Genomic DNA, 14,013 nt, shown 5'->3' with positions numbered 1-14,013 from the left:
CTTCAGTATAGAGAGGTGTAGTTTGCTTTATTGCTCAATAAGGCGTGGGAATCCAGTTACAGTGCGGGTTCCATGTGTTAAAAAAAAAAAGGAAAAAAAGGAGCCAGTTGTGAAAGTTCCTCTTCATCTCGCGATATCATCGGTCTAACTTCATTCATGTCTATTGTGAGAGTTTTTCCGCTCTCGCGCGACTTTGTAACTTTCCCACGCCTGTTGTTTTGGCGTCTGCCCTCTGCCCGTCGGCCCTCCCTCCCCCCCCTCTCTCACCCCTCTCCCCCGTCACACCGGTCACACCTCCCCCCCTCTGTTTCTCCCGTCTTTTCCTTCCAGTCTGGTTCTTCTGTTGTGCCGTTGGCTTTGGTGAGGGGCTGGGGGAGGGATCTCGCGATTGTTAGACTTTTTTTTTTTTTTTTTTTTAATTTTTTAGGGGGTGGGGGGGAGTTATTTGGAAGATGGCGCCCGTTGTTACGGGGTAAGTGCTGAAATTCAAAGCATAGTGTTATCAAAAAAAGTTTAGTTTTGTTGTGGTCAAGCGTTGCCAAGTTGTAGCGTGTCTGACTGTTGTTTTTAGGTGTTTCTACTGTGGTTTTGGCTTCAGTAGCTCAGCCCGACACAGTTCTACTGTTGTGTGGCTTAATGTGGGGTCAGTTGTGCAAAACTATTACTCGCAGTATCGCCTGGTTTCTCTGCCATTTGTTGTGCTGTCGTACGATTACTATTTCTATTTATTACATTTTTTTTTGTCAGTTAACAGTCTTACATTTTGCCTCAGCTACTTCTTTTATGTCTATTTAATTATTATTATTTAACAAGATGAGGACAGCAACAATGTAATATCTTTACAAACTATTGCAACATTGTTACATTAATGTCACAGCAGTTGAGTAGCTTTTAATTAGTTGTTAATTAGTAATTATGTACTTAAAGCAGAGTAACGTTATTGCTAGAATACTTAGAGGGTTCCCATCTTCATCATAAACTTATGGGTTTAATTATTCTCTCATCAAAAAGTAGCTCAAAAAGAGAATGATTGATTCATAGTGATAATTACTACGCCACTGTACTGTTAACTCTCCATCTACATATAACAATCATTGTTTACTGTGCAGCGAACCTTCACCACATGTTGGTCTGTGGTCTCAGGTTAATACAGCATCCGTGCATTACAGATGTAACCGACTTTATGCACCTTGCCATCCATTTTCTTCAAGCTCTCTTTTTTGTAATCTATGCTACATAAACCCTGCAATGGAACCACACGTAAAAACCTTTCACCCTGATGTTTTGTTTTGCAGGAAGTTCGGTGAGCGACCTCAGCCTCAGCGTTTGACAAGGTACAGAGAAACATACCCTTCACAGAGCAAACAATTCAGAACCAGTCTCTGAAACCAGTGTAGAAAGCTAAAGGAAAACAACTTGGTTAACTGTGTTAACATGTGTTTCCCCCCAATTTCAGAGAGGCTATGAGGAGTTACTTAAAGGAGAAAGATGATCAAACAGTGCTCATACTACATGCAAAAGTTGCACAGAAGTCATATGGCAATGAAAAAAGGTTTGTGTGGGAGTGTTCAAAGCTGCATAATTTGAATGTGTGTGTGTTGTAGTGTGTGTTTTTTGACCTCTGCTTGTGTCAATTAGGTTTTTCTGCCCTCCACCATGTGTGTATCTGATGGGCAGCGGCTGGCAGAAGAAGTTAGAGAGTATGGAGAAGGAGGGTTGCACAGAGCAGGAGGCCCAGCCATGTGCATTCATTGGGATAGGCAACAGTGAGCAGGAGATGCAGCAACTCAATCTAGAGGGAAAGGTAGGTAGGCATCTATAGTAACACTCCACTGCAATGGTTTTAATTATCAATAATTATATTGATGGTGTTTGTAATCTACACTGCATACATTCTCTTTCCGTACTTCACTCATTCTAGCAAATTTGCTAGTGTTTTTTATCAGTTGCTTCACTGCTGTTAAACCATGCAAAGTAACCACAGCATGACATGTTTTTGCTGCTTCGCTTTGCAGTTTGACCATATCCTCTGTTTGTCGCTGCAAAACTCCCTTACCTCCGTTCACACTGTAGCTGATATTCACGCACATCCTCGTGTGTTCTTGTTTTTCTAGAAATGCCAGTGATGAACTTGTTCTCAGAGGGGAGATGACAGGGAAGTGAAAGGGGGACAAGAAGATATACATACGCAAACAAAACCTTCTAACTTTTTTTTTTTCTTGCATTAGCACTTCTGCACAGCCAAGACGCTGTATATCAGTGACTCAGATAAAAGGAAACACTTTATGCTGTCTGTGAAGATGTTATATGGGAACAGTGCCAACATCGGAGTCTTCCTCAGCAAGAGAATCAAAGTCATCTCCAAGCCTTCCAAAAAGAAACAGTCCTTGAAAAATGCAGATTGTGAGTCGCACAATGTCACATCACACTCACATAACTCACTGACATTTAATTTTCATGTGAAAAAGATCAAATGGTTTACATTTGAGATTCCCTTTGACTGTTGAAACATTTCTCTTTCTCTCTCTTATGGCTCAGTGTGTATAGCGTCAGGAACAAAGGTGGCGTTATTTAACCGTCTGCGATCACAGACTGTTAGTACCAGGTATCTGCATGTGGAGGGTGGAAACTTTCATGCCAGTTCCCAACAGTGGGGCGCCTTCCACATCCACCTCTGTGAGTCACACTTTCTCTTGCCTATAATTAAAAAAAATCTTTCCAGTTTTATTCTGACCTTTTCTTTTATGCTCTCTGCACTTCTCCTTTGTTTTCTCTTATTAATGTAGCAATAGATTTTTTAAAAACGTACTCACATGGTATCTTAAAGGGGCCATATTATGAAAAACTCACTTTTTCAGCGCTTGTGTGTGTATATTTGGGTCTCTGATTCTGCTCTGACCCGGAGCAGTTTACCAGTGGGAAGAGTTTATTTTTTAAACTTTTGGGAATAAGTGGATTTATCTTCAAACTCGCTTCTCAATCTAGCCGGAGCTAAGTTAACACCGGAGTCACACACCACCTCAGCTGCTGTCATCAATAATAAACATCTTAAATGCCAGTGAGTTTATATCATTTTAAAGTTACACAGTATGTAGATATCTGGGTGTATAAACAGTAAGGTCGCTGCCGTGTTTAGATGATGTTATTGTGAGTCTGGATGGAGCAGCTACAATGTTAGCATAGCTCTGATCGATCTGAGCTCCGTTCAGAAGACAAACGTTTTAAAAGTTGTTTGCTTGTCGTCTTGCTGACAGACCTGACAAAGCATGATGTAGTTATTTCGGTATCCATTTGATCCATTTATTGCTATTAAATCACAGCATCTTTTAGTCTTTTATTTTCTATTTTGGGTTCATTCAGGCTGAGCTTCGGTAATATTAATGCGCTGGTTGGGGACTAGTTGGTGCCGGCCACTGCTCGCTGGCTGTTTGGGGCGAGTAAACACAAATGATCCTGCGGTCAAACTAATGCGAGTAATGCAAAGTGTTTGGTGTGTTTGCTGCACCGCTCATGGGCACAGCAATGCTACTCCGGGGTTCACGTTCAACAGTTTCCATGGTAGTGAGCACCCCTGCAGAAAAGGGGACTGAGGTTGGTTGGACAGACACTCAAACCGGCCATCCTGAACAGGGCTGTTTAGATAGGATGAGAAGACTTCTGCAGTGCTTCATCCTTGTGGTATTTTGACCAAAGCATGTCAGATACATTTTATTAAGACCCAAGGGAACTGTGTTAACTTATGGAAAAAGGGCTTATAATATGGCCCCTTTAATTCCTGCATTCCTATTCAGTCAAACCCAACAAAAAGAGTGACGTACTTTGTTTGTGTTCTGTGTCATTTTGCTTAGTGGACGATGAAGAGTCTGAGGGAGAGGAGTTTGCTGTGAGAGATGGCTACATTCACTATGGGCAGACAGTTAAATTGGTCTGTTCTGTAACTGGCATGGCCTTGCCTAGACTGGTATGCATGTGTCTATGTCAATTCATGTGTCACTTGTACTACTGTTTGTGGGGGAGTGAACAGTCATACCACTGGTGTACTTAAATGTGGGTGCAGGGATGTTTCTAACTGTGCAAATGGGTTTGTGTGAATTTGCACACATGTACATGATTTGTTTCTGCGTTGCTATGATGAGAGTTTGTTTGCCTGAATTTCTCAGATCATTCGCAAAGTGGACAAGCAGACTGCATTATTGGATGCAGATGACCCGGTGTCCCAGCTCCACAAATGTGCCTTCTACCTGAAAGACACAGAAAGAATGTATCTCTGTCTCTCACAGGAGAGAATCATCCAGTTCCAGGTGCGCAGTCATTCTTATTAAATCTTAGTTTAACTTGTAGTTGTACTGAATTAAATATGGCTCAGAGATGGCTCAAGAAAAAAACATCCTCTTCTTTATCTTTATTTTTGCATATTGAAAACATTTCACAAGATTCAGCACCTGCAAAGCAGCAAAGTTTGAACGCTCACTTTAGAGATGTTTTCTTTTATAATGAAAAGAAACATTTTTATAGAAAAAATTGTCAATAATGTCGCTGGTAAGAATGTGTGTGTTGTATGTTGAAGGACAGGTTCACATTTTTTCAGGCTTAAAACAACAGTCAGGTGCCCATGTGAACGTGCTGTAATCATTCCTCCTGTTCATGCTGACTATTAGAAGATCCAAATGCACTTACAATGTAAGTTATGGGGGACAAAATCCACAGTCCTTGTTTTAAAAGTTTATCTGAAGATAATATGAAGCTTCAGCCACCTGAGTAAATCAAATAAAGTGAATATTTTCCACAGTTTAGCATCAAATTCCCTCAGTGCACCGTGGGGGGGGGGCGGGGGGGGGGGGGGGGGCTGTGGATTTTGTCTCCCATCACTTGCACTGAAAGTGCATTATGAAGAGATCTTTATAGCCAGTATGAGCAGGAGGAAAGATTACAGCAAGAAAAAACATGTGTCAGTGTTCATTTGGGAAACTTACTACTGTTTTAGGAAAGACTTGAAAAATTGTGAACCTACCCTTTAACTCTATAGTATTTCTGTCAATTCTTTCTCTGAAAGTGTTTTTCTAAGTTTGGTTAGAACAACTGTTTCTGCTTGTAGACAACAGAATATTAACCTGCTGAGAGTATTGCTTACAGCAGGTGTGAGCTTTGAAATTAGTACCCAGTGAAGAGGTCGTGCCGTTTCTCTCAGTGAACATTCCAGAACAAGAGAAGAGAGTCTAACCTTTGACCCTGTTATTTTCAAGCTCCAGCCTGACTCTGGTAACTTGCTCAAGTGTGTTTTTCCCCTTGTTGGATATGAAAGTGGGAAGTGAAATTTATTTACATGCTTTTTTTTTCCTTTAGGCCACACCATGCTCCAAAGAAACTAACAAAGAGATTATTAACGATGGGGCCTCCTGGACTATCATTAGCACTGACAAGGCAGAGTACACCTTTTATGAGGGCATGGGCCCCGTCCCCTCACCAGTCACACCTGTTCCTGTGGTGGAGAGTCTACAGGTAAACTAACAGCCTTTTCTGTTGAAAATATACTTATGTTTCTTGTCAGCAAACATAGGTGGCATTCTGGTTAGCAACTACTTCCTTTTAAAATTTTTATAGAGCTTGAAGGGACTTTTTTTGTTTTGCATGTCTGTGTCAAGTTAAATGGTGGAGGAGACGTGGCAATGCTGGAGCTGACAGGACAGAACTTCACCCCTAACCTCAGAGTGTGGTTCGGAGATGTGGAGGCTGACACCATGTACAGGTACAAGAGTCTTTTTAGTGTTACATATCTGTGCGTGTGCACATTTGTGTGTGATGGCCCAAATGCTCAAACCATGTCTCATCTGTCTGGTCCACTAAGATGTGGTGAGAGCGTCCTGTGTGTGGTGCCGGACATTTCAGCCTTCAGGGAGGGCTGGCGCTGGGTGAGACAGCCGGTGCAGGTCCCCGTCACGCTGGTCCGCAATGATGGAATCATCTACGCCACCGCCCTCACTTTCACCTACACCCCTGAACCGGGGCCCCGACCCCACTGCAGCGCCGCGGGGGCCATTCTACGGACACATAATACCTCTTCATCATCACCACCTTCTTCATCTTCACCATCGTCCTCATTGAGCAGACTCGGGGATGGCCACGGGGTTTACAACAGTAGTGATTTGATTTTATTTGACTTGATTTGATTTTATCAGGATCCCCATTAGCTGATGCAGAAAACATCAGCTAGTCTTCCTGGGATCCACACAAAACACATGACAAAGGAGAAACCATCAACACACATAAAACAAGTAACAAAAATAATAAAAATAAGTCAATAAATAAAATTAAAATAAGTAAGCAATGCATACTAAGATCTAATGCAAACAGTCATGAGGTGGTGCTTCACTTGTTTTTTGAAACTAGCTTTATTTGGAGTTTTAGAAATATGACCTGAAAGGGAGTTCCATTCAACCATGGCTCTATACAGCACTGCACGTTCATTCAAATTTGTTTTAGTTTTTGGATTTGTGTAGTTACCACTGGTGGCATGTCTGGTGGCGTATGTGTGTGCATTAGAGCTAAGTGTGAGCTGCCCATACAAACAGTCAGGGATTTTTAACACATTAATGTTTTTTTGTTTTTTTTTACAAGAGAAAGAAGTGATGCTTCTAACCTCTCATCAACTTTCAGCCAGAAAAGTCAGTCATGCATGTTGCTTATATTAGCAACGCACTGAAGGACAAGCCGAGCTGCTCTGTTCTGAGTACATTGTAGCTTTCCTAGATTCATCTTTGTAGTACCTGACCAGACTACCAGGCAGTAATCTAAGTACGATAATACTAAAGTCTGCAGGACCTGTTTGGTCAGATGTGGTGTTAAAAAAGAAGAGTACAGATATGTTTGTTCCATCTTTTGCACAAGTAAATCTATATGTCTTGACCATGATAGTTTACAGTCTAAAGTTACATGAAAAAGATTTTTTCCTGTACTTGCTCAACAGCAACATTGTTCGGTACCAGATTTAGCTGGCGTTTAGAGCTTAATGAGTGTTCTGTTCCAAATACAGTGCTCTTAGTCTTAGATATGTTCAGGACAAGTTTGTCATCAGTGATCCAGTTAAATACTATCTGCAACTTTTTTTTGAGGGCTAAAGTGATTTCCTGCTGGTGCAGACAGTGTTGAATCATCTGCATACATAGACACAGGCTTTTTTACAAACAAGTGGGGAATCACTTGTAAGAATCGAGAAGAGCAGTGGATTAAGTGAAGAGCCCTGCAGAATGCCTCACTGTCTTGCATTGGAGAAGCCTCTGTTAAAGAAAACCCACTGTGTTCTCTTAGTTAGGTAGCTTTCTATCCAGGCTAAGACAAGTGGAGTAAAGCCATAACACTTAAGTTTCCTTAATAGCAAGCTATGATAAGTGACATCCAAGGCAGCACTAAAGTCTAGTAGTATTGCTCCTACAATATTCTGTTGATCAATATCTTTTAGCCAATCATCTGTCATTTGAGTGAGCACTGTGCAGCTTGAATGCCTTTCCCTATAAGCTGGTAGTTGCTTGTCAAGTTCATAGAAATAGCATTGTATCTGGTCAAATACATTTTTTCCAGCAAAGAGAGAGCCAGTAGAGCCAATAGAGGTATACAGCAATGCACTGGCTCACAGTGTGGTGTTGGCATTTCCTGCCTGAGTTTAGAATCTTTGCCAACAAAATGATCGTTAAAATAATTGGCAATATCTACAGGTCTAGTTATAAAAGACCCTTCCACTTCAATGAACGATGGAGTAGAATTACTCTTTCTGTCCGTGATCTCTTCATGTCATTAATCCTGCATTCAAAATACAATTTCTTCCTCTCATTGTTCAATTTAGTGACATAGTTCCTCAGTTTACAATATACTTGCTGATCAGATGTGCAGCCAGACCTATTTGCCACTCCTTTTGCATCGCCTCTTTGAACCATGCATTCTTTTAATTCATTATCGACCCGAGGAGCTCTAACAGCTCTAACAGTCAGCCTCCTGAAAGGTGCATGCTTAACTTAACTGGAACCACCAGTTCAGTGAAAACATGAAGTGCAGTACCTGGGTCTCTCTGTTTACTGACATCATCCGCATATGAATCATGACAGAAACCCTTGTACTATCTTTTATATACAATTTTGACCCAGCCTTTGGAACTTTAGTCTTCCTAGATATGCTTACTGAATTATGATCGCCAAAGCCAATGGATACAGCTTTAGAGTAGAGATCAGCAGCATTGGTGTACATGTGATCAATGCATGTGGATGATACAGTTCCTGTCTTGTTAGTATGCACCCTGGTAGACTGGTTAATAACCTGAATCAGATTACAGACACTGGTTATAGTAATAGTCAGAGGACAGCTTGATGCAAGAAAATTTATGTTTCGGTCTCCCAGGACATAAATTTCTGTTTTCATTACATGCACGACCGAATTATCAAGATACTGACTGTTAGAGCTTGATGGCCTATAATAGCATCCCAGCAATATAGATTTTAGGGGGGATAGGTGAACCTGTAACCATAGCATTGCAACATCACATGACATTAGATATCCTCTGAATTTAACAGGGATGTGGCTCTGCATGTACATTGCAACTCCTCCCCCATAGATGTCCCTGTCCTTTCTATAAAAGCTGTATCTCCACTGTAGCATCAACAGATGTAATATCTAAATGAGTTTCAGAAATGGCATGAATATGAATTTGTCAGATGTTCTCTATATCCTGGACTTTACTTAGGCAACATATGTTCACATGAGCTATTTTTAACCTTTTCTTGGGAAGTGTTGACATCAACATGGTGTAGGAAAATTAACATTCAGTGTCTGTGCTGGTGTGTGCCTGAAGTTACGAACATGTATTCTTGGCTGATCTTTCCACTCTGGCAGTCCTTTGGGAGGGAGGGTGGACAATGACTCTATTATAGCACATGTAGACAATGTTTGTCTTGGATCATTCAGCTTTCATGATTGGGACGAGTTCTTTTTGTTTCATCCTCGTTAAAGTGGAAATAGACAACTTTTCACTTATTATGAAGTAAATGTTAATTGCACAGTGTAATGGCTATAGAATAATGACACCATCTGCATTTAGATATGTTCCTTATAAGCCTCGCTTTCACTATGCAATGCCACCACGTATAATGTCCCGTGAAAATGAAGGCACAAAGGAAGTGCATAAATCATTGTGCAACCAAAAGAGGAAGTGGATGGCACTGTTTTCTCCAGTAGCTATCAGTAGCTATATCTCATGATCATTTCTAAGGTGGCCAACCTCTTTCTATTGTCTAATTGCTATATGATAAATGTGGAATATTGCACAGGCAAATCTGATGATAAAATACTTATATGTCCATATGCTATGTTTTAGTTGCATTGAGTATACCACCTGAATAAACTTGTCTTTTGATTTCTAGAGGTCTTTCTTCCCATTAGCTATGGCAGGTAATGGGAAGAAAGACCTCTAGAAATCAGTTAGCTAAGCTAGCAGCCCTACAGCCATAGAATACTGGATCAGTATCCAGTCAGGCTGATCTACTTGTTCATATGTTCAACGGACAGAAAACATGTTACTACCGTTGCACAGTTTCTTTCATTTTGTAAAAACAAACATGGTACCAACCCAGTTCACTTATTTCAACACACTAAAGAATTTCTATCTGCTTTCATGTTTCCATTATATGCTAAATGAATAAGCAAACTTACACTTTTTCTCCTGATGTTTTCTTCTAACGTTACTCCCCTCTCCACCCCGACGCCATCCTCGGCTGTTATTTGTTTGTGTGAAGCAATAACGTTACTCAAATTATTACTATGCAATGCACATCATTACAATAGCTTTTGCCATTTTCCAAATTCAATATAAAATTATGACAATTTCAATTTACCTCTACACTGAACATGCTTCTTTCTTCTCTCTTATTTCCAAAGTGGTGTTGATCATTTCTTCACGGAGCTAAGCTCTGAGGGGGGGAGTTGAAAAGTTGTCTGTTTCCACTTTAAGGTAGATGTTCCTATCTCTTGGTTTGTTTCCTCTTGCCGTAACAGCTGCCTTGTCCTTCATCTTAAAAACTTGACAATCGATCTATGTCTCATGCTGTTGTGGGATCACCTGTCTGGTGGGCTCGCACCACCTTGATCCATTCCTCATCCATTTCTAACTTTTCAGCTAGAATACAGCGAACCTTGTCCTCAGTTTTCTCCCAGCTCTCATGTTGAGACTCTGGAATGCTGTTAATAATAATATTGTTCCTTTTTGACTGCCCCTCGATATAGTCAGTTTTCCCATCAAGTGATGGTGCAGATTATCACACCGTGTTTATGTCTCTGCGTGCATCTCTGCACATTGTTGCATCTCGTCGCTGGTCTTTTTCTGATTGTCCAGTTTGTGTGTAGTTCAGGCTCAGTTTATATTCTGTGACATCTTTTACAAGGTCATGGACTCACTTGTTTGTTGTCTCCATGAATAGTTGTAGAAACGTTTTGAGGTTTTATTCCTGGGATCTTTAAAGAAAACTTTCTGCTGTTTTAACATTTCTGTCAGGACACTGACGGTAATGTATTCCTTAGCAGCTGATTTTTTGGGGGGCTTTTTCAAAGGCATTTCTCAAAGTTTGCAATTTAAATCAAGGTGAATTAAACTGTAGGCTACGATTCGTTCATACCACCAGAACCGGAACTGTGACTCAGGCATGTTGTCAGGGTCGTCAACCATATCAGTGGTGTCCCTAGTAATACTTGTGTGTGTGTGTTGTGATTGAATGTGTGCTATAAATGAATGTGTGAGCAAATGTGTGCATGTGCTTTCCAAAGAGGCTCAAGGGCCTGTGAAGAATTGCACACAGAACTCAGAGACTCTTCATCAGAGAGCAACTGTGATCATCAGGAATGCACAAGAGAGTTCGGGGTGGGGAGGTGGGGTGGACAAGTTTAAAAAGAATACTCGGGCTACTGACTCCCCTCTTTAGCTCCACCTTGTGGATTGTTGTGGACATGTCAAAAGGACCTTGATATTTGAGATCTTCACCTAAAATAAGATGAATCTGCCTTCTAACTCTCACATCAACCTGATTTGTAAAAGAACATTTTTGTTTTTATATGCCTGTGGATTGGAAGCTATTTTCATGCAATGCTTTCTGTCCACAGAGGTCATGTTTTTACTGAAAAGTGTGTTGACTTATCTGTTGTGTGCAAGGGAAAAATTTTGTTGTAAGAGTAACATAGTTTTTACGGACCAAGGAATATTATTATATTATTTTATTCATATTATATTTTATAAGCTTTTGCCGAGGTACATTTTGACTTTTGTTGTATTATACTGCATAGTGAGTTCACTTTTGTTACCAAATAGAATTTGTCATGTTGTTGATTCCTGTTTGAGTTTTGTCTCAACGAGGTGGTCAGGATGGAAATGGCTCCTCTACTTTTCTCCTCAGCTCTTTTTTCATCTTCACTGGTGCGTTTTGGAACTAGATAGCCAAATGCAACTTATTTAGCAGTCATTACAGAATGTTTAACTATCATACATGCTGTAAACAAAAGCTGGATTTTTAAGGAGACTCATCAGACTCATTGCTTAACTGCCTTAAATGTTGAAGGCCACTGTGCTCAAATGACCAGTTTCTAACTACTTTTCATATCAAAGATGACATTGAGTTAAGTGTGTGTGTTGTTAACATGTAATACAGTATCTGTGTATTCTGGGAGACCAAGGCATGTGCTTTCTAATCAGTTTGCTGTTTTTGTACCTGAATATAAATCATCAAATCAAATCTCTCAAGCTCAAATCTCATATAATTAGTCCCTGTACTTGAGCAAAGTACACAGCAGTGCTTGTGTTTTCACATCAGTGTTGAAAATTTATTCTGTAGTACCCTGTTATAAAGTTGAAACTTAACATCTGCCTAGTCATTTTAAAGATTTGTTTCTGTGCACATGGCATAAGAAGTGGCCTTAAGTTTCCATTTCAGTTTGAGCTGAACGTGTTGGAAGAGCTTTAACACCATCTCTGCCTTGTAGCCTGCAGCACTACCGTCACACCGCCACCTGCTGCTCAGCTAAGTCATGTTGAGGTTCAGCCTTATTCAGTCAGGTTTTGTGCAAAATGGCATGTGACTGCAGTTACAGTAGAACTACGTTTACTACAGTCTGCTGTGCTTGACAGGAAACCACATGATTAGGGTCTTACCATTTGATGATGAATGATTTGTACAGAATCCATTCTGTAGTAGTTTCTTATGCTTCCCTACTTACCTTGCTAAGTAGCATGAATCTGTAAATGTAACATTTGGCTACTTGTCTCAGTCAGCCTTACTTTGTGAGTTTTCACAAAATATAGGTATCCTGTCTAGTTTACCGCCAATTGGAAGTTTTCATGGAAATGATGTAAGCAAATCTGTTGCTTTGTAGCACATATGTATATTTAGCAGTTGATTCATTGGTTGCACACCAAGTATTTACATCATACTAATCCAGCAGCGTCTGTTTGTGCTACCACCAAGCCCTATCTGACCAGTCTATGTGTCCATTCTCCAGCATTTTAATGTTCAGGGTACATCATCTTGATTTGATCTAAAGATGTTTCACATAAAGTCTGTCTCAGTAGTTTGGTAAAGGATCCACCTTTCAGTATCCCAACATTTTACTCATCTGGTTCTGCAGAGGCATTTAGCATTTTTGGTCGTCCCATTTGCACATCAAATCAAATCTTTGCTCATCACATCAATGAGGTGCTGGTTTCTGCACTGGCCAGAGATGGGATCCCCAATCTGTCCTTTTAATTTCTTATCTGTGCCCATATTCTCACTGTGCCTTTCTTTTATGTTTTGGTCAGTCAAGTCACCAAGTACACACTATCTACAAGGCCAGGTGTAATGAAAGTAAGTACTGTATAAGAAGCTAGCATGCTAACCCACCCTCATCATGTTATCATCCTGGCAGCTTTACAAGCATTTTCATTGCTCTTGTGTTTATGAAAGAAGTATATTTTACTCTTATATCCTGCCTTTTTTTCTCACTGCTCTTTCTCTATATAATACCACTCCTCCATCTTTTCAGTCTGCTGTGTTATGTCTCTTTCATAAGTAAATCAAAGTGACAAAGTTATTCTGTGGAAGGTCATGAATAAAAACAAGTTGAAGCTGAATATCACTTGCACAGTATATATTTTTTCTCTTAATGCTGTATCCCTCCTGTCTCATTCGTTTCCCTCCCTGCATCATCATCAATGTGCAGATCAGGAGCTGTATGACTGATGTTAGAAATGGAACCATGTAAAATGAACATATACTGTATACTCACACTGATCCTGCTGAGGCCTTATGGGACACTTGCCACTTGGGCATGCTCCACAGGGTAGAGGTTAAATCTGCCCCACTATTTTTAAACTGGGGGCCGGCTTGCTGGAATGAAACCTGACACTTTGTTACTGTTAAAGTGTGTATGTGTATGCATGTGGTCTGTTTGCGTCCCTCACACTTTTGACGTTTGTTTTAATCATTTTAGTTAACAGATAGACTGCCTGTGTCTTAGTGTTTCTTACGTGTGTGTCGAGGAAATTGCAAACAACTTATAGACATGATTAAAAACCGCAGGTGCACAAACATTTGCTACGTCCGTTCGCATAGCTTGAAGATCTGTGAACATGGAGGGATACAACTGTCAGACCCAGACAGCCAGGCCATGACATGACATATGCCATGCTATTCCTGTCATGAAAGTCTCGAGCAATAGTTGTCAGAGCGAGATGTAAAGGATTTTAATTGATCCGCCATCCAAACCAGAAGTAGCAAAGCCATACAACCAGATAGGATGATAAAAATGAAATAGGAGTGACTGTTGGTTTCACTCATATGTATCATGCATTAATGTTTGGTCATGTAACAAATGATAGAATACGCCTATGAGCAAAAATAAATATAATCTGCATATCGAGGTCACTGGATCAACTGTACCAACTGGATTTTTTGACCTCTATGTACATATTTGGGTTGGGGATAAGGTGAGGTAACATAATAATGTGTTGGA

The 14,013-nt window shown here is 40.4% G+C and overlaps 1 protein-coding gene across 1 annotated transcript; it reads left to right on the top strand.

Moving 5' to 3' along the window:
• Positions 1-274: 274 nt before the first annotated feature.
• LOC137173509 (recombining binding protein suppressor of hairless-like) lies at positions 275-13,132 on the top strand. The gene is made up of 11 exons (XM_067578390.1): positions 275-472; positions 1,296-1,334; positions 1,457-1,552; positions 1,639-1,804; positions 2,229-2,403; positions 2,539-2,676; positions 3,849-3,961; positions 4,161-4,301; positions 5,344-5,499; positions 5,643-5,746; positions 5,846-13,132. The coding sequence occupies exons 1-11, from the start codon at positions 453-455 to the stop codon at positions 6,165-6,167; spliced, it is 1,470 nt and encodes a 489-aa protein (XP_067434491.1). The 5' UTR covers positions 275-452; the 3' UTR covers positions 6,168-13,132.
• The last annotated feature ends 881 nt before the right edge of the window (positions 13,133-14,013 follow it).

Source organism: Thunnus thynnus, chromosome 3 (genome assembly GCF_963924715.1).
Source record: "Thunnus thynnus chromosome 3, fThuThy2.1, whole genome shotgun sequence".
Taxonomy (NCBI): domain Eukaryota; kingdom Metazoa; phylum Chordata; class Actinopteri; order Scombriformes; family Scombridae; genus Thunnus; species Thunnus thynnus.
The sequence above is the reverse complement of the archived record's forward strand: the minus strand, read 5'-3'. Positions and strand labels throughout refer to the sequence as shown.

Excerpts from the sequence above, each read along its gene's own strand:
- LOC137173509 (XM_067578390.1), top strand. The coding sequence starts at position 453 with ATGGCGCCCGTTGTTACGGG. Across the intron at positions 2,677-3,848 it reads CGCCTTCCACATCCACCTCT|TGGACGATGAAGAGTCTGAG; the intron begins GTGAGTCACACT and ends CATTTTGCTTAG. Across the intron at positions 5,500-5,642 it reads CTGTGGTGGAGAGTCTACAG|TTAAATGGTGGAGGAGACGT; the intron begins GTAAACTAACAG and ends GTCTGTGTCAAG.